Source organism: Heteronotia binoei, chromosome 1 (genome assembly GCF_032191835.1).
Source record: "Heteronotia binoei isolate CCM8104 ecotype False Entrance Well chromosome 1, APGP_CSIRO_Hbin_v1, whole genome shotgun sequence".
Taxonomy (NCBI): domain Eukaryota; kingdom Metazoa; phylum Chordata; class Lepidosauria; order Squamata; family Gekkonidae; genus Heteronotia; species Heteronotia binoei.
The window spans coordinates 106893596-106919111 of record NC_083223.1 but is presented as its reverse complement, the minus strand read 5'-3'; the positions used below and the strand labels follow the sequence as shown (position 1 = coordinate 106919111).

Sequence of the window (25516 nt, the reverse complement as noted above, 5' to 3'; positions counted from 1 at the left end):
CCTACTGCTATGGAAGTTTTGTATTCTGAACATCTCTTCACAAACTAAGTTTGAGTGTCTTTTTGGGTGGTTCTCCTTTCTTAACATCAACTGCTAGTATCCTTTGCCAATGGTTCTCAAACTCTTTGCTCCCTTATCAACTTGTCTGCTGAGAAACCCTCGTGTGCTAATAAGGATTTTGCAGCTAACACAGGACACTAGCATGTAAGGCTTCAGTTTGCCCTAAATGAACCAAATCTGCCCTCTAAATTGTACCCATTGTGAACATCCTGAGTGAAGCCCAAGAAAACTTGCCTACCGTTTTTGAACTTCTTCAATGAGGACACCCTGATAAATTTCTGAGGAATCCCAGTGCTCCCCCAGAAGAGTTTGAAAACCACTGCCCTAAGCAAAGGCCTGAGTGTCACTGCTCTTTGCTGTGCACACTTAGAAACAAATTAGGTCATATTTTGACAAACCCTCCCTATTTGCTACCTTGCAGCCCACCTGAGTAACTGCATCTGGTAAATACCTTTCTCTATGAACAACAGAGATAATGGCAATAAAAACTCCACCAGTGATAGAAAGGGCCTGAGCTTAGGCAACTCAGGCATGAGGTTCTTCTTCCATTTCCTGGCCGAGGCTGGTGTATGTTACTGAAGGTTCCAGCTGCCCAGTGACTGGCAAGTCTACAACAGGTCCTGATGGATTTCGGAACTGCTTGTACACTCTTGGATCTTGGGCAACATATGTGGATGTGGAGAGGTACAGCACCAGCCCAACAAGGATGGTAAAGAATGACAGAAGATAAAGTCCTGAAAACTAAACAGAAACAAGGATAAGGCTAGTAAAAACATGGCTGGTTAACTAACACAAAATGAAAGACACTGTGAAAATGGTAACTAATAATTAGGACTCCATGTCCTTATCCTGTTAATTATCTCCAGTGAAAACAAAAGTTATGCAATTAATGCCTTTTTCTAGCTGGCATGTCATAAAAGTGTATGCATTTGTATCTGTTGTGTCCTTCATGCAAAACAAGGGCCAGAGATATAGGTAAATATATTTGATGGGATGTGCCTTGCGTATCCAAAACATCTGTTCACTCCATTCATATGGAATAGGTCCTTGAGGCTCACTCATTTAAAAATGGGATTTAAATTACAAATTAGCAATAACAACACTGCAATGAAAACTGGTGACAGAAAACACACATCCAACACAACACAGTGGAAAAGTAATAAGGAAAAAATAAGTTTTTGCAAACTCTGGTATGGATCCAACCTTCCTCTACAGAGCCTTCCACAAGCATAAAGAGCCCTTCCTCCAACTTAAGTAGCTCTTTTGTAGGAAGTGGAATTCCCACCCCCCACCCCTACTGCCATCTTTTTAAAAAAAAGGTATCTAACCAACAAATAAGGTAAATCATAACATTGTGAAAAGCAAGGAGGATTCACCAGAAACTTCCTTTGTGCTAGTCTACCAAAATGTGCAGAAACTAAAGTAGGGTGGATTTCAACTATACTACCTATATCTAAACTCTGAAGTAGGGGTGTCAATTCGGTTCAGCAGAACTGAATACAACCCTGAAAAACAGCTGATTCAGCTGTATTTGGGCTGTATACAGCTGAATCAGATTCACTGACGTCAATGGCAAAATAGGGTATAATGAATTGTTGCTGTGGGGGAGTAGGGTTGAGGTAGAGGCTCCAAATTTACAGGGCAGCTGAAGGAGCCTCTCCCCCACAGAACCCCCAGGTTTCAATTCTAGGGGTACCCAAAGAGGTGACTCTGGGGGGGGAAGGGGGGGTTGAGTGAGAGGCACCAAAGTTGCAGGGCTGCTTCTAGTGCCTCTCCCTCACAGAACCCCCAACTTCCAAAAGGATTGGACCAGGGGGTTGAACTCTAGGGGCACCATTTATGATGGGAAAACCTATCCGGCAGCAGTCAGATTCTCCTATAGAATCTCCAGTCAACTCAACTGTGCTGAGGGTGCTAGCTTGCAAGGAACATAATTGTCCAGTAGAACAAGTGCTACTGTGGCAATGGTAATGCAATGCCAGAACCTTAGTTCAAATTAGAGAATCTCTCAGATTAAAAAAATGGGATGGGGATTTTCTGTAGGGACTGCAACACAGAACCAGTGCATTGAATACATTCATGCCAAGCGGCAGAGATGGGACATGGACTTCCCACATGCAAAGGTGTTGCATAGTGAACCACAGCCCTATAGAAGAAATACCTGTGGGGAATCCTGTTAACACTGCACTGTAAGAAATCAGGACAGGACACTTCAGTTTTAAAAGAGGCTATTGAGAAATCAAGGCTGCTCAAGAGAAACCTTAACTTAAGTGGCAATAAGTTGCACAAATATCACCTCTAGTCTTCTTTTAAAAGCAAGCAGCTTGAGAACCTGTCACTGCACTGTACTTATTCTAGTGCTTGGTTCTGTCTTGAGTATTTTTGCGGTGATGTCTCTTGGCTTTGTTATGATAGATAGGAATGCTTCTTTCTTTGGGTGTGTGCCATGCCAGAACCAATAACTAGAATAAGCCACAATTCATTATACATTATTTTGCCATTGACTACAATGGCCCACATGGTATAATGGAGCCATGTATTCAGGCATAGCTAGATATCTCCTGAATCATATTTGGCTACCAAATCTGCTATCAGGAGATATTCTGGCCCCTGAATTTTTAAACCCTAAATATCCCTGAATCTGAATTTTCCCGAATTTTTTTTTTTGCACACGCCTACTCTGAAGCCACAATTTATAACCCTGATTGATTTTTGTTGCACTGAATTCAAGAACACGCTATTGTATTCTGGACCCAGAAAATGTGTGCATGTAAACATGTAACACAGGCCAATGACAAAGCACTTACCTACATAAACATTCCATGTATGTTCCATCATGTTTTAATGCACTTACCATGTGAAACTGTTTATATGCATATAGTATTACTACACAGACCTAAGTAGTAGCCCATACCATATGTACACTGGGATGTATACCAAACTCTTCTATAACTGTTTTCTTTTTGCTAAAGGCAGTACAGATCATTTTAGCCAGTGGTGGACTGGATCTAAAAATATTGGTTGCCAGGAGACATAGGGGGCCCACCCACAACTAGAAGGCTATCATTTAATTTTTGTAAGAAACAAATAATTTTTTTTAAAAAATACACAAGTGGAAAAAAGGTACAATTAAAACTTTTGTGAAATAAATATATATGTTTTAGTAATTACAGTGTACATATATTGGACATATTACTGGCAGTATACAGTAGATACTAAATGTAAATACAGACTGCATTTTCTGCAGGGGAGCTGATCTCTGCCAGCTGGAGATCAGTTGTAAAAGCGGGAGATCCCCAGGCCCCACTTGGAGGTTTTACATTACAGTAATAATACAGTAATAGTACATTGCATTACAATAATAACACTGGAACGTCTAATATATTTTCAAGCTACTAAAAGGCCATTAACATTTTTAACATTGTCTAATGTTTAAGGGAGCCCACTTGTTACTGGGCAAGCTGACACACTGGCCAGTCCGCCACTGATCTTAGTTTGCAAGCTTTAATCAAATGAGAAAATGTTTACTAATAGTTTATTCTATGGGAGCAAATGTATAGAGAACTGCCCAGCTGGACTATCTATAAGACAGCCAGGTGAGGGAAAATTACAAAAAAGGAAAGAGGAGGTTTTTTTGTTAAAACAGTGGATTACTACAGCATGCATGAGTCTCCTACTAGCATCTATGGTTTTATGGACAGAGATCAAGGGGATTCATATGTGCTATCCATGGTGACAGCATTACTCTACAGAAAATCCATGCTAAAGTGGGTATGGGTCTTCTTGTTAAGTGATCATAATGGTGCTGAAACTGGCAACACAGAACACCTATACAGCCGTCTTCCCTTCCTATTTATTATTAACTTTTGAATATTCTGCAGTGGTTTATTCTATCAGTTACCAAGTGCCTTTTGTTGCCTGTAGACAACAAGTACCAGATGTCTGTAATAAATTCTGTGCTGCTACATTTGAGGCTAATGGTGCTTAAGAGTAAGGCTACCATAGCAGATTCTGCCAGCTCTCATGCTTATTCCTTTTTTGCTGAGTTTTACAATGTGTGCATACAGTATGACTGCTAGAGAATTCTATTTTTTATCTCCTCCATTCAAATGCAGCACATTCTTAAGCAAAGAGAGGCAAACCATTTGCAGCTGCAGCTCATTTATTTCAACATAGGTTACTGTGTAAGTCACCTGGAAAGAATGCAATAGTGAGGTTGGTCTTAAGGTCTGCAATGCTCAGTTACTGTTTTGCATCTTAATCTTCTCCAGCCACTGAACTTGCTATGATTTTCATTCTAAGTTTACCCTGAGAAATTATGTATGTTTCTGGTGAATGTATTTCAGCTGCTGTTTGTTGCAGGTATCTGCTTTTGTAGTTCCAGAACTAGAACACCTTATTTGGAAGACAACTGTATGAAGCACTCCCATCTTTTAAAGTATGAAAGAACATCCCCTGCACTCCACAATTACAAGGGGTGGGGCTGTTGTTCAGTGACAGAACACTTGCTTTACATGTTGGGGGCAGGTCTCACACTAGGGTTGCCAATCCCCAGTTGGGGCAGGGGAGCCCCCCATTTGGAGGCCCTCCCCTCGCTTCAGGGTTATCAAAAAGCAGGGGGGGGGGAGATCTGCTGGAGACTGATTCCCATAGGGTATAATGAAGAATCAATCCATGGGTATCTCAGACTCTGGGGAGGTTGTTTTTTGAGGTAGAGGCACCACATTTTCAGCATAGCATCTGGTGCCTCTCCTCAAAACACCCCCAAGTTTCAAAAAGTTTGGACCAGGGGATCCAATTCTATGAGCCCCAAAAGAAGATGCCCCTATCCTTCATTATTTCCAAATGAAAGGAAGGCATTTAAAAGGCACATTGTCCCTTTAAATGTGATGGCCAGAACTCCCTTTGGATTTCAGTCGTGCTCGTCACACCCTTGCACCTGGCTCCACCCCAAAGTCTCCTGGCTCCACCCCCAAAGTCCCCAGACATTTCTTGAGTCAGAACTGGCAACCCTATTGCGCACTATGATTGCAGCTCAGTGGAGCAATGGGAACAAAACAGGAGGGACAACATAAAACCATGAAGATCTGGCAAATTCCTAGAGTACTGCATGATGCCATGATATCACTTCTGAGCATGCAATCAGAACCAATGTCATGGCATTGCATTATGTTAGTATATGGAATTTCTATCCCTCTGAGTCTTATGAGGGGTTGCATTTAAAAGTTGCTGGTAGCAGGTGATATGAAATAACTTGACTTGAAACTGAAGGGCTGCTGGCAGTCAGGCTAGACAATACTGACAGACCATTGGTCTGTCCCTATGTGAGGCAGTTTCATATGTTCACTGTTTCTTTCCACAACCAGTGGCAACTAATGCTGTGGGGAGCAGGGTCTCAGAAATGCAAATAATAATATTCCCAGAACATGAAGTAAACTGAACTATAGTGGATGGAATGCATATTATTGTTTTTCTGCAGCCACTCCATTGGCTGCCCATCAGTTACCAGCCTCAATTAAGTTTTTGACTATCACTTACAAAGCCCTTCATGGCCTTGGTTCCTTTCTTCCTTTGTTTCTTGATAATAACTTTGCTCATCTTAGCAGGGATGTTCTGCAGATGCCACCCTGAAAATGGGCAAAATCAACAACTGCCCATACATGTGCATTCTCTTGTCACCCTTGTGTTATGGAATGGCCTGCCTGATGATGCCAAAAATTATGCAGTTGAGTTTCCCACATTTTGGGAAATCACAGGTTCTCTTACGGGTTACACACTGGCTAAATTACAGGAAACAAAGAATAGGAGTCAATGGACAGCTCTCACAATGGAGGGAAGTAAGAAGTGGTGTGCCAGAAGGATTAGTATTGGGGCTAATACTATTTAATTTATTCATATATGATATGGAATTAGGGGTTAGTAGTGTAGTAGCCAAGTTTGCAGATGACACAAAATTATTCAGGATGGTGAAAACCAAAGCTGATTGTGAAGAACTCCAAAAGGAGCTCCACAAACTTGGTGAGTGGGCAGCAGTGTGGCAAATGAAGTTCTATGTTGGTAAGGATATGGTGATGAAATCCCAACATCAAGTGTAGGCTAATGGGATCTGAACTTGCTAAAACTGAGAGGGGAAAAGATCTTGGGATTGTAGTGGATGGCTCAATGAAAGTGACAGTGCAGTGTGCTGCAGCAGTGAAAAAAGGCAAACTCTATGTTAGGGATTATTAGCAAAGGGACTGAGAATAAAATGGCCAATATAGTAATGCCCCTGTATACAGGGCCAGTGCTAGGCTTTCTGGCACCCTAGGCGAATCATCCACTGGTGCCCCCCCCCCCCCCTTATTAAAAATATAGGGAAAATGAAGAGCACCAAACTTGAAACTTTTCACATTTTTAATTTACTGAGTTTTAATTTTAATTTTTTTTAAAAAATGTGATATGTTATAAAAAAATTGTGAGAATAAGTGCTTGCTGGCCACACCAGGAAAGAGGGTGGTGGGATAGGATGAGGTGGGAGACCAAGTCGTAAAGCGGGGAGAGGGGGGTGGACTGGCTTTGTTGAAGGCAGCTTGGTGATGGGAGAAGACAAGGTGACAGTGGTCAGGAGCCAGAGTAATGCGTCTAGGTGGGGGCACTCAGTGGTGCCCCCTAAGCCAGGTGGCACCCTAGGTGACTGCCTACTTTGCCTGTATAGATCTATGGCATGAACTCATTTGGAATATTGTATACTGCTCTGGCCATCGTATCTCAAAAAGGACATTGCAGAGCTGGAAAAAGTACAGAGGAAGGCAACCAAGATGATTAGGAGGTTGGAGTACATTTCCTATGAGGAGAGCCTGAAGAGTATGTGACTTTTCAGTTTAGAAAAAAGAAGACTAGGGGGGGGGGGGAACCATGATTTTTTTTTTTAAAGGTAAAGGTAGTTGAGGTTTATAAAATTATGCATTGGGTGGAGAGAGTAGACAATGAAAAAAATTCTGTCTCCCACAGTATTGGAACTTGAGGGCATCCGATTAAGCTGATGGACAGTAGGGTCAGTACAGACAAAAGGAAACACTACTTTACACAGGTAGTGATTAAAATGTGGCCAGAGGATGTAGTGATGCCCACAGGAATAAACAACTTTAAAAGGGAATTAGATTCATGGAGGATAAGTCTATTAATGGCTACCAGCTATTGTGACTGAGGAGAACTTCCACATTCAGAGGCACTAATCCTCAGAATCTGAGAGCCAGGAGACAACATGAGGGGAAGGCCTTGGTCTCTATGCCCTGTTGTTGACCATCCAGAGGAATTGGTTGGCCACTGTGTAAGACATGATACTGGACAAGATGGACTACTGGTCTGATCTGGCAGGACTTTCTTATGTTCTTAATGTAAATAAATAAAATTGTTGGTTTGGTGGTTTTTGGGTTTTTTGCATGAATCCAGTTTTTGTTCTCTGTATTTTCTCCTTGAGAGAGCCAGTTTGGTGTAGTGGTTAAGTGCGCGGACTCTTATCTGGGAGAACCGGGTTTGACTTCCCACTCCTCCACTTGCACCTGCTGAGATGGCCTGGAGTCAGCCATAGCTTTCATAGAAGCTGTCCTTGAAAGGGCAGCTGCTGTAAAAGCACTCTCAGCCCCACCTACCTCACAATGTGTTTGTTGTGTGTGTGTTGGGAGGGGAAGGTAGAGGAGATTGTGACCGCTCTGAGACTCTGAGAATCAGAGTATAGGATGGGATATAAATCCAAAATCATCTTCTTGTCAGTGAATTAGATTTTTGCTATCAAAAGGACAGGAGACAAGAAAAATGAAACTGCATCTCTCTCATCAATTATCTATTAATTTTCAAAAGCAAAGCCCATGATACAGACAATAATATATCTTAAGACTTGATATCACACAACAGAATTCATTTTTGTCAATCATACAGAAGTGACATACACATACAACAACAAAATAATATGAGAACAAACCATACTGCTGATATTGGACATACTAATAATAGCACTGCTCTGGTGCAGATGTAATTCTGTACTTAAAATAATTGATCAAATGCAGTTAATTAAAACCCCATCTTATAAGCAGACAGAAGTGTCTGTTCCTTCATGCTCAGCAGATCTGCATCTATACAGTGTTGTCTGAAATTCCATGGTGTGTGTGCATTTTGGAATCAACAGGCCAAAGTTTACCATCTGATCCAGTGGTTGGTTTATTTTCTTATTTTAAAGACTGTGTACTTGCTTCAAACAGACCTCATAATGAGCTTGGTGTATGACATACTGTTGGAAATCTTAAATAGCTCCCAATATTAATAACTGGATTATGAGAACATGAAAAATTGCTCTCATTAAAATGGCATATCAAAGACATAGGAATCAAGATTTAAGGGCTGCTAGGTTTACAGAAAGATGGACTTTGTTCCTAATGTCAGAGACTGAGAAGGTTAACAATGATTTCTCTTCTTTTGTGTTTTCTGAAACTTTGTAACAAGCTTTTATTAAATTTCCCCTTTTCCTTTTTGTTTAACAATAACTTAATGTAAAATAATGAAAAAGAAATTTCATGCTGGATTGCCATAAATGAGGGTCCCTCCATTTCCCCAAGGCTAGTCAGGTCTTTTGAGAGATCATAGCAGCTAAGCCAATGGCAGCTGACACTTGATAGTGTGAAACAGGCTTGCTTTAATGTCAGAATAATTTCAGCAATGCCTTCATGAAAAGTCAAGCAGGTGGGAAAACAGCAAGGGTCAAAAAGATTGAAAAATTACATTACCAATTACGTCTAACATTTTTTAAATTATTGGAATAAATTTCTTTGAATCCAGTAGGAGGAAATGTATGTTGTTCAAGAAGGTCTATACTCACTGCCCATTGCGCCTGATACAGCCTTTGTTGTTATTTTAATATTCTGATCTGTTAATATTCATGAAGTGGTGGCATCAGAAAGAAAGAGTACGATATCCTGGACATAAGCACATCCTATTACTTTTTAGTATTCTAGCAGCAGGTTATTTATACAGTACATTTTGATAATGGACTAGAACTGGTGATTATAAATTATTTTACAATTCACTGGTTGATGCATAGTAAATTGAAATGAAAGGCACCATTAATTATACAGAAACCAGTCTTGGAAAAAACTCAAGCTGTACTTTGATAATATAGAGGTCTCTTCATAGTGTTCCCCCTGTACTATTATCCCAGCACTACTGTGAACGGCTTCTTAGAAAGCATATTATTTACCAGCTCCTGCCCTCCTCTGAGGTTTAACTGTGGATTCATACTCTGTCATCTAAAGGACATCCTGGCAGCTGCTGTCTCTGTTTCACAAAGAAAAGCAAAGAGATGGCAGTGGACTCAGAGATGGGAAAATTCATCCAGTCCCCCTAGGTTATAAACTCTTCTTCATGATGGAATGTGACACTCTTTAATTGATTAAAAGCATTAAGTTTGCATCTGTATCTGCACAAATTAAATGGATATGCACACTCAGCACAATTAGCAGAACAATAAGAAGAACAACTCAGTTACATCAAAATGGTTGGTTTGAAAACATGAAAACAAAAGGAAGAACCCAGATCAACAAGCATCAGGGTTCCCAACTTCAGATTGGGAAATTCCTGGAGTTTGAGGGCAGAGTTCAGCAGGGATGTGATGCCATAGAGTCCACTCTCCAAAGCTGCCTTTTTTCTCCAGGGAAACTGATGTCTGTAGTTGGAGATCAATTACAATTGCAGGAGAACTCCAGCCACCACATGGAGTTTGGCAACTTGCCCCTACTGCTTATGTTAATGTATGAGTGGAACAAAAGCATGTTGTAAGCAGAGAGAGCTAATCTAGTGCATTATGTGATGATACTTGTGGAAGAGAATAGTCCAGCCATCCAACTGAACCAATCCATGTGCTAAAGTAATTGGGTAATGCAATGGTGACCAAGGTCTTTGGCAAGCAGACTACAAACTAAGCCTAAAGTATGAGATAGTCTCTTTTGTTGTATAATATTCTGTTGTGGAGTGCCTCAAGGATCGGTCCTGGGACCAGTGTTCCCTCTAAGCTGAGTTAGTGTGAGCTAGCTCACAGATTTTTAGCCTCCAGCTCACACATTTTTGTCTTAGCTCAGGAAGGATGACCCAGAGCACATTAATTTATGCAATAGCTCACAACTTTAATACCAGTAGCTCACAAAGTAGTATTTTTGCTCACAAGACTCTGTAGCTTAGAGGGAATATTGCCTGGGACCTGTTTTGTTCAACATCTTTATAAATGATTTGGATGAAGGAATAGAGGGAATGCTTATTAAATTTGCAGATGATACTAAATTGGGAGGGGTTGCAAATACAGTAGAAGAAAGAAACAGGATACAGGATGACCGGCTGAAAAACTGGGCTAAGAGAAATGAAATGAATTTTAACAGGGATAAATGTAAAGTTATGCATTTAGGTAGAAAAAATCCAATACATGGCTATAGGATGGGGGAGACATCTTAGAAGTAGTATGTACAAAAAGGATTTAGGGGTCTTAGTGGACCATACACTGAACATGAGACAACAGTGTGATGTGGTGGCTAAAAAGGCAAATGTAATATTGGTATAATGTCCAGATCATGGGAAGTGATGGTATCGCTTTACTCTGCTCTGGTAAGACTTCACCTGGAGTATTGTGTTCAGTTTTGAGCACCACATTTTAAGAAGGATATAAACAAGCTGGAGAAGGGCGATGAAGATGGTGAGGGGTCTGGAGACCAAGTCCTATGAAGAAAGGTTGAAGGAGCTGGGCATGTTTAGTCTGGAGAGGAGGCGGTTGAGAAGGGATATGATCACCATCTTCAAGTACTTGAAGGGCTGTCATATAGAAGATGGTGTGGAATTGTTTTCTGTGGCCCCAGAAGGTAGGACCAGAACCAATGGGTTGAAATTGAATCAAAAGAGTTTCCATCTCAACATTAGGAAGAACTTCCTGACTGTTAAAGCGGTTCCTCAGTGGAACAGGCTTCCTCAGGAGGTGGTGGGCTCTCCTTCCTTGGAGGTTTTTAAACAGAGTCTAGATGGCCATCTGACAGCAATGAAGATCCTGTGAATTTAGGGGGAGGTATCTGTGAGCTTCCTGCATTGTACAGGGGGTTGATGACCCTGGAGGTCCCTTCCAACTCTATGATTCTACCTCAGAAAGCACCTCCAAAGACTGACCCAGACAGATAAGTTACAGCTATGTCCTTATGTTTGGCAACCTGTACCTGAGACTAATAGCCATCAATCATAGCAAATAGCTATAAACCTATCAGTTTATTATATTTGTTAACATTTCCCCAAAATAAACATCTGAGATTGTTAATGCAATTATACTTCGTTCACAAGTGTCATTAATTTGTATTCTTTAAAGAGAGAAATATAGCAGAAATACATGTTCAAGTTCAAGTTTATTTATATCCCGCCCTTCCCACCGAAGTGGCTTAGGGCGGCTCACAACACATAAAAATCTAACATCTTACACAGTTAAACAGTAGAATAATAAAACATATAAAACATATAACGGCGGTCTATCAGAACTACACTCAGAACTACATATTGAGATACAAACCCAGGAACAATCCCTCCCTCATGCCAATAGCTTCCTTGTTAACATTTATCTGCCAGGACAGGGTGGCCAAATTGCAGCTTGGGAGCCACATGTGGCTCTTTCATACATATTGTGTGGCTCTTGAAGCCCCCACTGCCTGGTTGGCCAGCTTGGAGAAGGCATTTGTCTTTTTAAATCACTTCTCAAGCCAAGCCAGCCGGTGGCTTGGAGAACGCATTTAAAGTTCCTTTCTTTCTACTTCTCCCTCCCCCATCTTCCTTCCTTCCTTCCTTCCTTCCTTCCTTCCTTCCTTCCTTCCTTCCTTCCTTCCTTCCTTCCTTCCTTCCTTCCTTCCCTCCTTCCTTGTCTTGTGGCTCTCAGACATCTGATGGTTATTCTATGTGCCTCTTACATTAAGCAAGTTTGGCCACTCCTGTGCCAGGAGATACCACAAGCCAGCAATGATTTGCCTTTTCTCCCCTCAAGAGCTGACCTTTTCATTCCCCCATGCGTCTCTCCCCCCTTGCACTGCCTTGAACACATACACTCACACCCACCCACCCAGCTATTAGACATTGCTATTAGAACATAACATTTCAATTACAACATCTAATTTAATATAGAACTATAACATTATAAGACAACAGCCCATCCTGTACTTCCCACACTTCATGGCTCCTTGGCCTGCTGCTTATTTTATGTCTTTGAATACCTCTTACATAAAATGTCTATTAAAAATTAAGGTGTTGCAGGACACACCTTAATTACATTTGAAGGGTGTCTTTCTGTACCACCACCCTATCTGAGAGATGAAGATAGCCTACCTTCCAGGGTTGTTGTCAAAACCCACCCCTGACAGATTGACTGTGAACCCACCCACCGTCTGTTATGGACAGAAGAAAGCAAACATCAGCAGCCTCTGAAGAGACATGGAGGTAAGGTTGCCAACTTTCAACTGGAAAATTCCTGAGGGATCTCAGTGAGATATAATGCTGGAGTCCACCCTCTAAAGCCACTATTTTCTCCAGAGGAATTTAGCTCTGTAATCTGTAATTCCAGGAGATTTCCAGGAGCCACCCTGGGGCTGGCAACCCTACATGATGGGCACAGCAGTCCAGTCCTCCTAGCATCCACAGAACATTGTACAAAACTGAAATTGGTGGACCAGTTAGGTTTCTTCTAGAGTTTTAGCAGAACAACTGAACATAATTGGAAGAACACTGTTTTATCTGTAGCAGAACTGTGCACTAAATAATACTAATTGTATTTTGATTGACAGTAATAATGTCAAGATGTGTCTATCAAACACCTTTAACTAGAGATGTCAAGGGCTGAACCTAGCACTGTTAAGCAGCTCTCCCCCATGTCCTCGTTGTTATTTTCCAACCCAAATCTGCAAAGGAATTGGGGAAAGCACATTGTTTTGTTCTCAATTTATGAGGAGGGGGGGATTAAGCCTTTGCTGAGTGCAGCAAGATTACTCAAGAACAAGTTAAGTCCCCTCATGCTCTGCTTTGGCTTTTCTTATTGCCAGGGGAATCCTCTTCCTCTCCTGAAGAACAGCCCAGTCAGACAACCTATCTCAAGTCCCAGTCCTTAGGCTCAGCTGCTGGGCAAAAAACAGGAGAACTTACTGCTGCCTGCTGATCACTTCCAGCTCCACTTTTTCTTCCTTCCTTTCTCTTCCTGGATAGTTCCCGGAACCAGCAATAGCCTGGACAGCCCCAGAACGTAAACATATGCACATGTTCTTTTTCATTCCATCCCCACCCCATTCTCAGGCAGACTCTCTCTCACAAGCAGGCAAACAAACACACATGTTCTTTTCTGTCTCCCTACCCCTCTGCATTCTCAGGCAGCCTCTCTCTCTCAAAGGCAGGCAAACAGACATACATGTCCCCCCCCCCCCTCACCCAACATTCTCAGGCAGCCTTTCTCTCACAGTCAGAGACCTGTGCACTGGCTGGGGATAGTGGCAACAACGATAATCAATGCTGTGTGCCAGCACACCCTAGGGGGAACCAACTCAGCAGTGCACATGGCTCCTTTGGAGGACTCTCCCTGTGCCGCTCTAGCCTTTGTCTCTATGGTACCGTAGAGAGTAATCCTAGAGCATCACAAATGGCCATCATTTTGTCCCCTGCCTCCGGATTTTTGACAAGTAGGGGAGGGGGTCACAAGCCAGGGCGTCCCTTGCCCCCAGCAGGGGATAGGGAAGCCTATACTGAGCAAAGGAATGGGAGAAGCAGGCATCTCTACAGCTAGGCAGTGTGAGAGAGAGCCAGGCACCATTGCAAGCCTCTAGAATCTAGTACTGTGGAATCTGGTGCCCTGCATGCCACTCCTAGCTTTTCAGCTTAGGATTCTGTGGGCTGTGTCCAAGCTGAGAGGCCACCAGGAACAAGCCTGCAGGCAGCCAAACCACAGGTTACCATGTAGCCACAGACCATGTAAAATTAGCCCAATTGGCACTGCACTTCTCCACTCTCCTTAGAAAGGAGCAGTTGATAGTGCCAAAGAAGATATGGAATCCCAAACCCATCCCTGTCCACTAATTTTATCCTGAAAGACCCTCCATGTCACTCTCCATCCCAAGGAGGTTCCCAACCCATGCAAGAGAGGCAAGCTTCTGAAACTGCTTTGCACCAGAGGGCCCATATGGCACTCAGTGGTTTTGCAATGTTTAGTTTGGTCCTGATTTGAAGAGGGTTGGGCTGGATTGTGATGTCAGACTGGGAGAACAACTGAGAGCATTCAGTTCAATAAAATAAAAATACTGCCATCTACTTCATCATGTCCCACCTCTATATCCCCCAAGAAATATTTAGTGCTATCACACCTTGAAAAGCACAAAGGCCAGCTTTTCCGTGCATTTACATTACTTTCCCAACAATTTTCACCCTTTTAAGCTTTTAAAAGTATAGCTTTTTCCAACTCATATTTTGCATTGTGTGCGAAGTGCCATCGAGTTGCTTCTGACGTATGGTGACCTCCAAAACATCCTAGTTATCTGCCTTGCAGAATGTGATCTTTCCAATATGGAATATAATTTTTTGTGGTTGGCTTGCTGGTTAATGACATAACACAGTGTGACCAGACCTGTTGATGCTGAATTCGCTCAGTATGCATGGCTTTGCTAATGGAGAATGTGAGATAAATGGTTTTATGTAATCTAGTGGGAATGCAATTTTCTTATAATAACTAAAATTCAGCATATGGTTTGCAAATGAAAATCATAAGAACATATGAAGCCTAAATTAACATTAACACTGAGAAAAAATGGCTACTAAATCCCTTGGAGCGGAACTGAAAATTAGCGTGAAAGACTGCCAGCAGGACACTGTGAAGAGGCTAAATGTGAATTCATATTGCAGTATGGGAATGAGGTTTCCTTGAATTAACAAGGAATGGAAACATAAACGTCCTTAATTCATCCTGGTTTGTATGCTGAAACACTGTGCCTGACCCAGGGTCAGTAAATTTCTACTCTATTCCTTCAGCTATTGCTGCCCCTCCCCGTTATCCTTACAATCTGTACAAGCTCGTAGAAGCAAATGCGAAATGTGGGACAAAGTATGATCGCGTCACGTATGATTCTTGGTGCCTAGCTGTACTGAAGAAGTCATTTGGAGCACTGGTCTCCGTGGAGAACTTTACCATTAGAAAAGTCACCTGTACCCATCTGATAAGAATACACAGACATTTAGAGAGAGCCAGTTTGGTGTAGTGGTTAAGTGCATGGACTCTTATCTGAGAGAACCGGGTTTGATTCCCCACTCCTCCACTTGCACCTGCTGGAATGGCCTTGGGTCAGCCATAGTTCTGTCAGAGGTTGTCCTTGAAAGAGCAGCTGCTATGAGAGTCCTCTCAGCCCCACCCACCTCACAGGGTGTCTGTTGTTGGGAAGGAAGATAAAGGAGATTGTGAGCCGCTTTGAGACTCTGAGATTCGGAGTGGAGGATGGGATATAAATCCAATTTATCTGCACTTTGGGAGACTTTGGGTGCAGAGGTTGACATTTCTTGGTTTGTTTAAACTGTACATTTTGACTATATGTGAATATTGGTTGAGAAATCATATATATTTTAATAGAAAATTATAGTTTGTATTTTTTGAGACTGGTCTTTGCAGAGGTTCTATGTAACCTTTTCCCTGCTCCATTATCTGCGTTGCTCTTTTTTCAGTTGCTCAATCACCCAGAATTACAACTGCTCTCCAGATGGCAGAGATCAGCTCCCTGGAGAAAATGGTGGCCTCTGTGTCATTATACCCTGCTGAGGTCAGCCTCCCATGACAGCCAGTGTAGTGCAGCTGTTAGCACTTCAGAGCAGGGCCTGCCAGACCCAGGTTCTTGCTGTGGAAGCTGACTGGGTGATTCTGGACCACTCACAGACTTCCAGCCTAACCCACCTCACAGGGTTGATGCGCAGATCAAAAGGGGAAGAGGAGAATGATGTAAGTTGCTTTGGTCCCCACAGCATCTATGTGACTGTTGTCATCCCCACCTCCCCCACACCTGCCCTAATTATTGTCTCCATTCTGGGCCTCTTTCAAGGATTTGAGCCACCAGAAACACAGGGACACACACACATGCAGGGGAGGAAAGTCACCATCTGTTGCAGCTGCAGGGTGGATGGGAAGACAGAAAGGGTGGGGGGCAAGTGAAGGCCAAAGGTTGGAGGTGGGTGGGAAGACAGCAAGGGTGGGTGTGTGTGAATGAATGTCACAGGTGGGGGAAATAGTGGAGTGTCAAGAGTGTGGGGGTAGTTGAGAGGAAGAGGTGGGTGTGGGTGGGGATAGTTGGAGGGGTGGGTGGGAAGACAGCCAGGGTGGGGGGCACACACTCAGATCCTCTTTCTAGAGCCCACTGTATTTTTCTCCACATTGGGCCTTATTCCTAGTTCCTTAATAGGCTTCCCAATCCCCAGGTCCCAGTGGGGGATCCCCCAGTTTTACAAGCTTCCCCCTGCCCCCACAGTCACCATGTACTTCTAGAGCTCTGGCAGGTTTAGAAACCTGCAAACAGGTCCATTTTTAAAATGTGTGCCTTTAAAGTTGAGCAGGAAGCAGGAAACAGGAAGCACTTCATGGGGAAGGGTCAGCAGCAGTTTTATCAGAGCACAGATCCTCCGTTTCTTTTGCTTTCATTTTCAGAGCAGGTAAAGTTGTAGAGGAACCAGACCCAGTTAATGTGTGTGTGTGAGAGAGAGAGAGAGAGGGAGGGGGCAGGGGATTCCCTGGTTTGGAGGCCCTCCCCCACTTCAGAATGCTTTAGAAAGTGGGGGGGGAGGGAAATGTCTACTCGGCACTCTATTATTCCCTATGGAGAACAATTCCCATAGGAAATAATGTGGAATTGATCTGCAGGTATCTGGGACTCTGTGGGGGGATGTTCTTTGAGGTAGAGGCACCAAATTTGCAGCACAGCATCTGATGCCTTTCCTCAAAACTCTCTCCAAGTTTCAAAAGGATTGGACCAGGGGGGCCAATTCTATGAGTCCCCAAAGAAGGTGCCCCTATCCTTCATTATTTCTAATAGAGGGAAGGCATTGAAAAGGGGTGCAGTCCCTTTCAATGTGATGGCCAGAACTCCCTTTGGAATTCAATTGTACTTGTTCCAACCTTGCTCATGTCTCCACCCCCAATGTCTCCTGGCCCCACCCCCAAAGTCTCCTGGCTCCACCCCCAAAGCCTCCAGATATTTCTTGAATTGGACTTGGCAACCCTATTCCTTAATAATGTCCCATACCGAGAAAAAAGCAGTAGTTGTCCCAGCCACCTTTGCACTGAGGAAAAAGAAAGATTCTGTGCTTGGAAAAGAGCATTCTACTGGCCAGAAGAAACACCTAGTTTGTCATTCTCCCCTTTCCAGTTCCCCCCTAAGGGATGCTGAGAACTACTGCTGGACCTTGCTTCCAGTGATAATGTAAGAGCTAACTACATCTGGAGAGGTATGAACCTGCAGCAGCCTTTCCAATGGCAGAAAAGCAGCAGTGAGCAGCTAGAATGAACACATAATTCTTTGCTACGGTGGAGAAAACTGAGAATAGGCAGCCCTTTGCTTCTTATAGCTATGCTTCCAAGATACATTACTACTGATTTTTTTAAAAATTCTGCTACACATAATCCATTGTTCTGAATCAGTTCTGAACTTTTTATCAAATAAAAGAAACACCATTGGCTTGTTCATTCAAACTCAAAGTACAAGCCACAAATAATTAATTTCCCACAATATAAAAAAATCTATTAGAATTGTCTGCAAGTTGCAGTACCATTTTAAAAAAAAACAAACCCATGCAGAGCCAATCTGCTAAGATTGCCAGCTCTGGGTTGAGAAATTCCTAGAGATTTTGAATGTGGAGCCTTGAGAGTGCGGGATTTGGGGAAGGGAGGGATCTCAATGGAGTATAATGCCACAGAGTCCACCTTACAAAGCAGCCATTTTCTCCAGGGGAACTGATCTCTGTAACTGGAAGATCAGTTGTAATTCCAGGTGACTTCCTGCTGCCACCTGGAGACTGGCAACCTTGTAGCATGAGGAGTTACATCTTACATATTGACAGAGGTTCATTTCTAAACATACTTCAGATAATGCAATTCCCTGATATAGGAAGGTGAGGCACTAACAAAATACTTCAAATGTAATTGCAGAGGTGGGGGGAGGAATTTAGTTGCCAAGGCTCTAGTCTAAAACTTGCTAATGCTACTTTCCTAGTGTTCCCTTTATTTCCAGAAATTTACTGCTGTAGGTGCATTAAAGCTGTTGAGTGAGGAAAGTATTATGGAGAGCAGGAAATCACAACAGTTACTAGAAATCCTTATAAAATTACATTCTGCAAGAAGCACTAAGATCATCCGTTAATTCTGTTTTAGCATAAAGCCATTTACTTTCTACCAATCTGCTATAAAACAAAGAGATTAGTGCAGCTAGTAAGCGGCGCAGCAGGGATGGAAGCAGAACAGCTTTTCAGATAGTGGAAAACATGCAGAGCAAACAGACATGAATAAAAAAAATATTTTAGGGCATTTAATACTAATTTTAAAAAATGGACTTCCTACTATAAAGCCAATGTAAGAGAAACACAAACAAATTACAGGACAGTGCTTGGAAATCAGTGGGAGGATTGTGGGGGGCAGGGAACAGAATTGTGGGATTTTTTTAAAAAAATGCAGCTTCATGTATTTATCAGAAGTTTTTGTTGCAAGTCACAAAGAGATAGCTCTGGGAATCTCCAGAAAACTCTATGGTAAATCCATAGAGTTTCTGGTGATTCCTAGAGCTAACCCTTTGTATCTTGCAACAAAAACTTCTGATAAATACATGGGGCTTAGGCTTCCCAATCCCCCATTTTTACAGGCTTCCCCCCGCCCCCAGCCAGCTGGCCGGCGGGGGAAGCCCCGCCCTCACAGTCACCATGTAGTTTTAGAGCTCCTGCAGGCTTAGAAACCTGCAAACAGGTCCATTTTTAAAATGTGTGCATTTAAGGCTGAGCAGGAAGCAGGAAACAGGAAGGGCTTCATGGGAAAGGGTCAGTACCAGTTTCGTTGGAGAATGGCTCCTCCCTTTGTTTTGCTTTCGTTTTCAGAGCAAGTAAAGTTCTGCAGCCAGTAAGTATTTGTGTGTGTGAGAGACGAAGGGGGCAGGGGATTCCCTGGGTTGGAGGCCCTCCCCTTGCTTTAGAAAGGGGGGTGAGGGAAATGTCTACTGGGCACTCTATTATTCCCTATGGAGAATGATTCCCATAGGGAATAATGGAGAATTGATCTGCAGGTATTGGGGGCTCTGGGGGGGGCTATGTTTTGAGATAGAGCCACCAAAGTTTTAGTATAGCATCTAGTTCCTCTCCCCAAAATACCCCCCAAGTTTCAAAACAATTGGACCAGAGGGTCCAATTCTATGAGCCCCAAAAGATGGTGCCCCTATCCTTCATTATTTCCTATGGAAGAAAGGCATTTAAAAAGGTGTGCTGTCCCTTTAAATGTGATGGCCAGAACTTCCTTGGAGTTCAATTATGCTTGTCACACCCTTGTTCCTGGCTCCACCCCAATGTCTCCTGGCTCCACCCCCAAAGTCTCCTGCTCCACCCCCAAAGTCCCCAGATATTTTTTGAATTGGACTTGGCAACCCTAATGGGGCTGCATAAAAAAAAAAAATCTCTACAATCACCCTACAATCCAGCGCGTGCCTCTGGGACAGCTCACCCCCAATTGCCACCCTTTGTCCCCGACCATCAACGAACGAGGAGAGCCACTGTAAGGCCAACCCCTGAATCCCCACGTTGGCGAGACAGCAAGTCAGCAGCCGGTGGTCGACCGTATCGAACGCCGCCGATAGGTCCAACAGCACCAGCACCGCCGAGCCGCCTCGATCCAGATGCCGCTGGAGGTCATCCATCAGAGCGACCAGCACCGTCTCCGCTCCATGACCCGGACGGAAACCGGACTGTTGCTCATGAGGACAAAGCTAAGAAAACACTCCAGGGCCGAGGTTAGATGCACATAAACTGCCGAGATGGGCATGGATGAAAGCCAGATGCATGTCAGATTTTATGCAGTTGTCCAAACATCAGCATCTGGCAATGGTCATTGGCTCGTTCATGTCCCGAACTGCCATGACCGACACGTGGACTTTTTTGATAGTACATTAAATCCGGAATAAGAATGCTTTCGACGACTCCCGCGCGTACTTTCTATGTTTCGAATGCTCCATTGTAGCCGACTCGTCGCAAGCGCACATACGCTTCCCTGCGAGAGCCCACTCCAAATGATATCATTGTGCCAGCAATTGTTGACTCAGCCTTCCAACCTTTTGAGGTCGGTAAAATATGTACCCAGCTTGCTGGGGGGGGGGGGGGGAAGTGTAATGACCGGGAAGGCAATGGCAAACCACCTCGTAAAAGGTCTGGCGTGAAAACTTTGTGAAAGCAGCGTCACCCCAGAGTCGAAAATGACTGGTGCTTGCACAGGGGACCTTTCCTAAATGGGGGGGGGGGAGGCAGATTGCCCACCTTTGCTGTCTCCCTGCCAGGGTAGGAGGATGACCCACCTTTGCCATCTCCCCACCAGGCGGAGAGACAGCAAAGAAAGTTGCTGTGCCCCCCCATTTAAACACCATGGCAGGGTGTTTAAATGGGGGGGGGGAGAAAATTCCCCACCTTTGCTGTCTCCCCGCCAGGTGGAGAGACAGCAAAGAGAACTCCTGGGCTTCCCCATTTAAACACCATGGCGGGGTGTTTTTTTTTTTGGGGGGGGGAGGAAGATCCCCCACCTTTGCTGTCTCCCCGCCAGGCGGAGAGACAGCAAAGAGAGTTGCCATGCTCCCCCCACAATTTAACCACCACGGCGGGGTGTTTAAATGGGGGGGGGAAGGAAGATTACCAACCTTTGCTGTCTCCCCACCAGGTGGAGAGACAGCAAAGAAAACTCCTGGGCTTCCCCTTCCTTTCCGGGTGTTTAAATGGGGGGGGGGCAGATCGCCCACCTTTTCCAGCACCTTTAAAAAAAAAAGCCAAGCACGATATGCTACGGTACTGCGCTTGCGCAAGTGTGGAATGCCATCTCAAAAAATGCGGTCCGGTTGAGACCTCTGATCAACCAACAATGGGACCAACGCTGCTTAGAACTGAAGGATGGAGGGATGTCTGATCAGGAAATTCGTTGTAAAAAAGCTGCAAAGTATAATAGCAACGAGTTAGGGATGGACTTAATGGTGAGTGTGACCACGGCCCAGGTGTGCCAATGCAGATGCAAATGTGAAGAGCCAGCAGTTGGACAATAGAGCTTGCTGCAATGCCCACACATATCAAAAAGCCAGTTCCTGCCAGCCATTGAAGAGATCACTGGACACAAGGATGACACCTAGAAAGAAGGCCAGAACGTAATCTTGTCATGTAGATATTCCCCATTGTGTTTGCTGTGGTGTTACAATGAGATAGCAATCTGGCTCTAAATTGACCAACTTCTTTTCTTTGTTTAGGGTAGTTTTTCAATAGGTAAACCCATCAGTACTTGCTAATCATTTCAAGCTACTGGGAGTCTCCCCCTGTCACCCCTTTCGGTGGCATCAGCAGTCACATGTTCTGACATCACTGCAGTGTCACAGGTCAGCTGGCCTCCTTGTCACAGACCACATGACCTCATCCCCTGAGGGCACAAATCAGGTAATATAAGGCCAAGCACATGGCAGTTCAGTGTGTCTTGTCTTACCCTACCACAGACTTGCACCCCCAAACTCTGTATGGGCCACTCTCCACCATCATGTTTTCTGCTTCAAGGATTCATGGATCAGGTTGTATCACCCCACCCTGCAATGTTCCTAAAAGTTTCATCTCTGTTTCCTAGTTCTTGTTGTATGGATTATTTACCTTGTTTGTGTGTGATTGTATTTGTGTTTTTATATGTTTTTCTAAGTAAACATTTTCATTTTAATATATATTTAGTCTGGAGTCTCCTTTATGAAAGCTGCACCTCCGTATCATAGGTAAAAGACCCCTCCTATGCTCTGCCAAGGAATCTCCTCTACAAATTCCTCATCTAAAGAGGAGATCCATAGCAATTTCCCTAACAATACCACTTCAAAACCAGGATGCAATTTAATTACGTCTATGCTTGGGAAAAGACAAATGGCAAGCCAAGCTCACTCCTCCTGCCAAGTTCAAAGGTAGTTCAGTGTCTCAGTTAATTACATTCAGTATTCCACAAACACTAACAAGATCTGTCCATCAGTTAGGAAGGATATATCAACTCTCATGGATCTCTAATTTTGATATTTTTATTTCCTTCACTTTGGTTTCCCCCATAATTCAGTCCAAACAAATGGCAGCCCTCAGGGCTTTTTTTCTGGAAAAAGAGGTGCCAGAACTCTCAAGAGGAAAACAAAGGAGAAACACACAGGTGCGTGCCCCTCATGAACTTTTAAACTTTTTTTTTTTTAGAATTTTGTTTCCACAAAGAGGTTCTGAAACTCTGTTCCACCTCATACCCCCAGGAAAAAAAAGCCCTGGTGACTGTATAATCTAAGCTTGTTGTTGCATTGGGTCCATAAACTTCATCAAAAAAGTAATCAATATCCCCAATTTCCACCTCCTTGTTCTCTTACTGATCTACTAATGAAATTTGAAACATGTGTTTGGATGCAATGTGTATGGATGCATGTTTCAACCTCTGTATTCAGTGTGCTAATTCCCTTTGCTATTATTCTTTTCTTAGTAAATCCTTAGAGAGAGGACACTCCTTTGGTCAGGTTATATGTATATTTGGGCCATTTGGGGAACATCCTCATTTATGGCCTCCTGGGGTAAGTAACCATTTTACATCGCTTCTGCCCAGTTTAAGAAGATGGATAAAGAACCATCTCACGTTCACTACCTTTTTCACTGGGAGATGAGAAATCAATAGCTTCTGATCTCCAGCTTCACTGTGTAGCTATTTTTCTGATGGAGTGTGTGTGTGTGGATCAGAGTTGGCTTCTGACAGGCAGCTGCAAACTTGTTCAGCAGCTGTGTCGAAAAGGGGATCTGGGAAGGCCTTCTACTGGCTGCCACCACTCTGGTAAGGGTCTAACTGGAAGGGCCCAAAGCACCCACCCAACCTCTGTCTTCCTTTTCAGCAAGCACCTTTTATCTGTGACTAAAGAGGTGTAGAAACTGAGGCAGTATAGCAACAATAAGTTTATTGTAAGTGCTCAAGAACAAACAAGTGAGTTGTAACTTTTAGTGCAGTAGTGAAGATAGAAACAGTAAAGGTGGTACAACTGACTCACCACTCTTTGGATGAGGAAGCTCTCATGACTGCAGACTTCTTCCAGCCCAGCCTTTCCAGAGAGAACACTCCCAACTGCAGCCTCTCCAGAAAAAAAACAACCCTCCCTATCTAGCTAGGACTTTTATTGTTTCCTCACAGGTTCCACTCCTCTATTTTCCATTGAGTAAGTATTCCCTCTAGAACTTCTGCTTTCCCAATCAGAAGGACAGAAGGGATCCTGGGAAATGTAGGCCTGGTTACTGCTCCAATACAGGCTTCCCTGGAGCCTGTAGGCTGCACTAGACCTAGAATCATGACAAGCTGTTTTGAGCTCCTTGATGTAAACTGAATGTATCCTTGATCAGCTCATACTCTGATTATATCAAACTATATATGTTTGACAACTGAATAAGTTCACTAAGAAATTTGTGGCATCCCTAGTTTTCTTCCACCATCCTCCAGCATATGCTTCCTTGTGTACTGGCTACATTTTAACAGCAAAGCACCAAGGGGGGTGTACCACTCCACAAGGTTCACAATGATCACAGAATTAATTGTGATGGATTCACGAGCCAGTAAAATGATGCGTAGAATGCAGGGCTGTTTTTGCAGCAGGAAATCTGCATATTAGGCCACACCCCCTGATGTAGCCAATCCTCCAGGAGCTTACTGTAGGCCCTGTACTAAGAACCCTGTAGGCACCTGGAGGATTGGCTACATCAGGAGTGTGTGGCTTAATATGCAAAGGAGTTCCTGCTACAAGAAAAGCCATGGGTAAAAGTAATATGTAGACAGTGTAGAAATTTGTCATTGTTCTGCCTGCATTGATTTCTCTGCATTAGCACTGTGTTTGAACAGAGAGTAATCAATTATTCAAATGCACAGTTTGTTCTGTTTACCTTGTAGTGGAAGAGGAACAGTCCACAGAAAAGGCTATATAGGTCGGCTGTAAGTAGGGAGAGGTTGACTGCTGTAGCACTGGTTTTCTTGATGACCACAGGCATAAAGCTGTAGAGGCCAAACATACAGGCACTAAAGCCAACATACAGCAACCCTGTGAGAAGAAACAAAGCAAAAAAGAATTAAGCAACTTCCACAACCTGCCCATGTGGTAAGAGAAAAAATGAATAATCTATCACTGTATGAGAGATTTTAAGATTTTCTCACAATTGGGTTGTGGGGAGAAAGTGCCATTTTAAAAACAATAGAATTGCTTTATTCCTTCAGTTAAGAGAGGAGATGGTTTAACCACCTTAAACATAGAGGTGTAGCTAGTAGTGTGTAGTTACTATAGAAAGGCCTTTTCTGTAGCAGTGCCTTGGATGTGGAACTCCCCATCTACCTCCTTCACTCAGAAACAAGATTTTGCCTCTGTTTTTCTCTCCCTTTCAGAATGAGCCACCCTAGTGGTTTGCTTCTTCTTTTCAGTATAACTTTGGTTGTCCCACTCTGTCTCAGACTGATGTTTTACTGCTGGTTCAGCCCAGGAACTTGAGAGAAGGGTTGGAATCACCCTTTAACTTAAATTAGTGAAAATGGCACTTGAGACATTTTGAAATACAAAATTAACAAAATATTTCATTCAACAGAGGGGAAAGATCTGAGAACCCAATATAAATAACTCTGGGATAAAACAAGTACATGCACAGACAATTCCATTCATTCCTTTTGTTCAGGGCTCATAGGATGCAACCTTGTGTTTTAACTACTGGCTCTGCATTACTTTTTAAAATTGTCTAATTTCAGTAATTGTTACTTATTTTCCAATTTTTATTTAATTTGTACACTGCCTTCAAGCAGGTAGGATATAAGTTCTTAAAATAAAATAACGATAAAACTAATATGCTGAAGGAAGAGACATAGCTTACTGGTGGATCATATACTTTTATTACAGGAAGTCCCAAAATTCAATACCTGGGATGCCCAATAAACTGACTGTGGGCAGCCCATTTGGGTAATACGTCTTCCAGAGATGTTGGAGAGCCTCTGTCCAAGGAAGACAATACATAGGTAGAAGGGACAAATGTCTGGATTTGTATGACATACCTTCATAGGTACTTGATATGCTGCCAACAAGAGTGTTTCCGTTTTGTTCTATGGGAGCAGAATGCATGGATACCCCTGCTCACACACAGCTGTTTTTACTTTGCAGCAGGCAGTTAAGCAGAAAGG

General features: G+C 43.2%; 1 protein-coding gene across 1 annotated transcript in view; it reads right to left on the bottom strand.

The window, feature by feature from the left end:
• Window positions 1-287: 287 nt before the first annotated feature.
• The window catches only part of SLC35F1 (solute carrier family 35 member F1), a 369791-nt gene continuing 344562 nt past the window's right edge, over window positions 288-25516 (bottom strand). Inside the window, exons 7-8 of the mRNA XM_060238608.1 lie at window positions 24244-24398; window positions 288-801 (exon numbers count right to left, since the gene is read on the bottom strand). Of these exons, the coding sequence (XP_060094591.1) occupies window positions 586-801; window positions 24244-24398 (371 nt within the window). The 3' untranslated portion in view covers window positions 288-585. The remainder of the gene's footprint in view (window positions 802-24243; window positions 24399-25516) is intronic.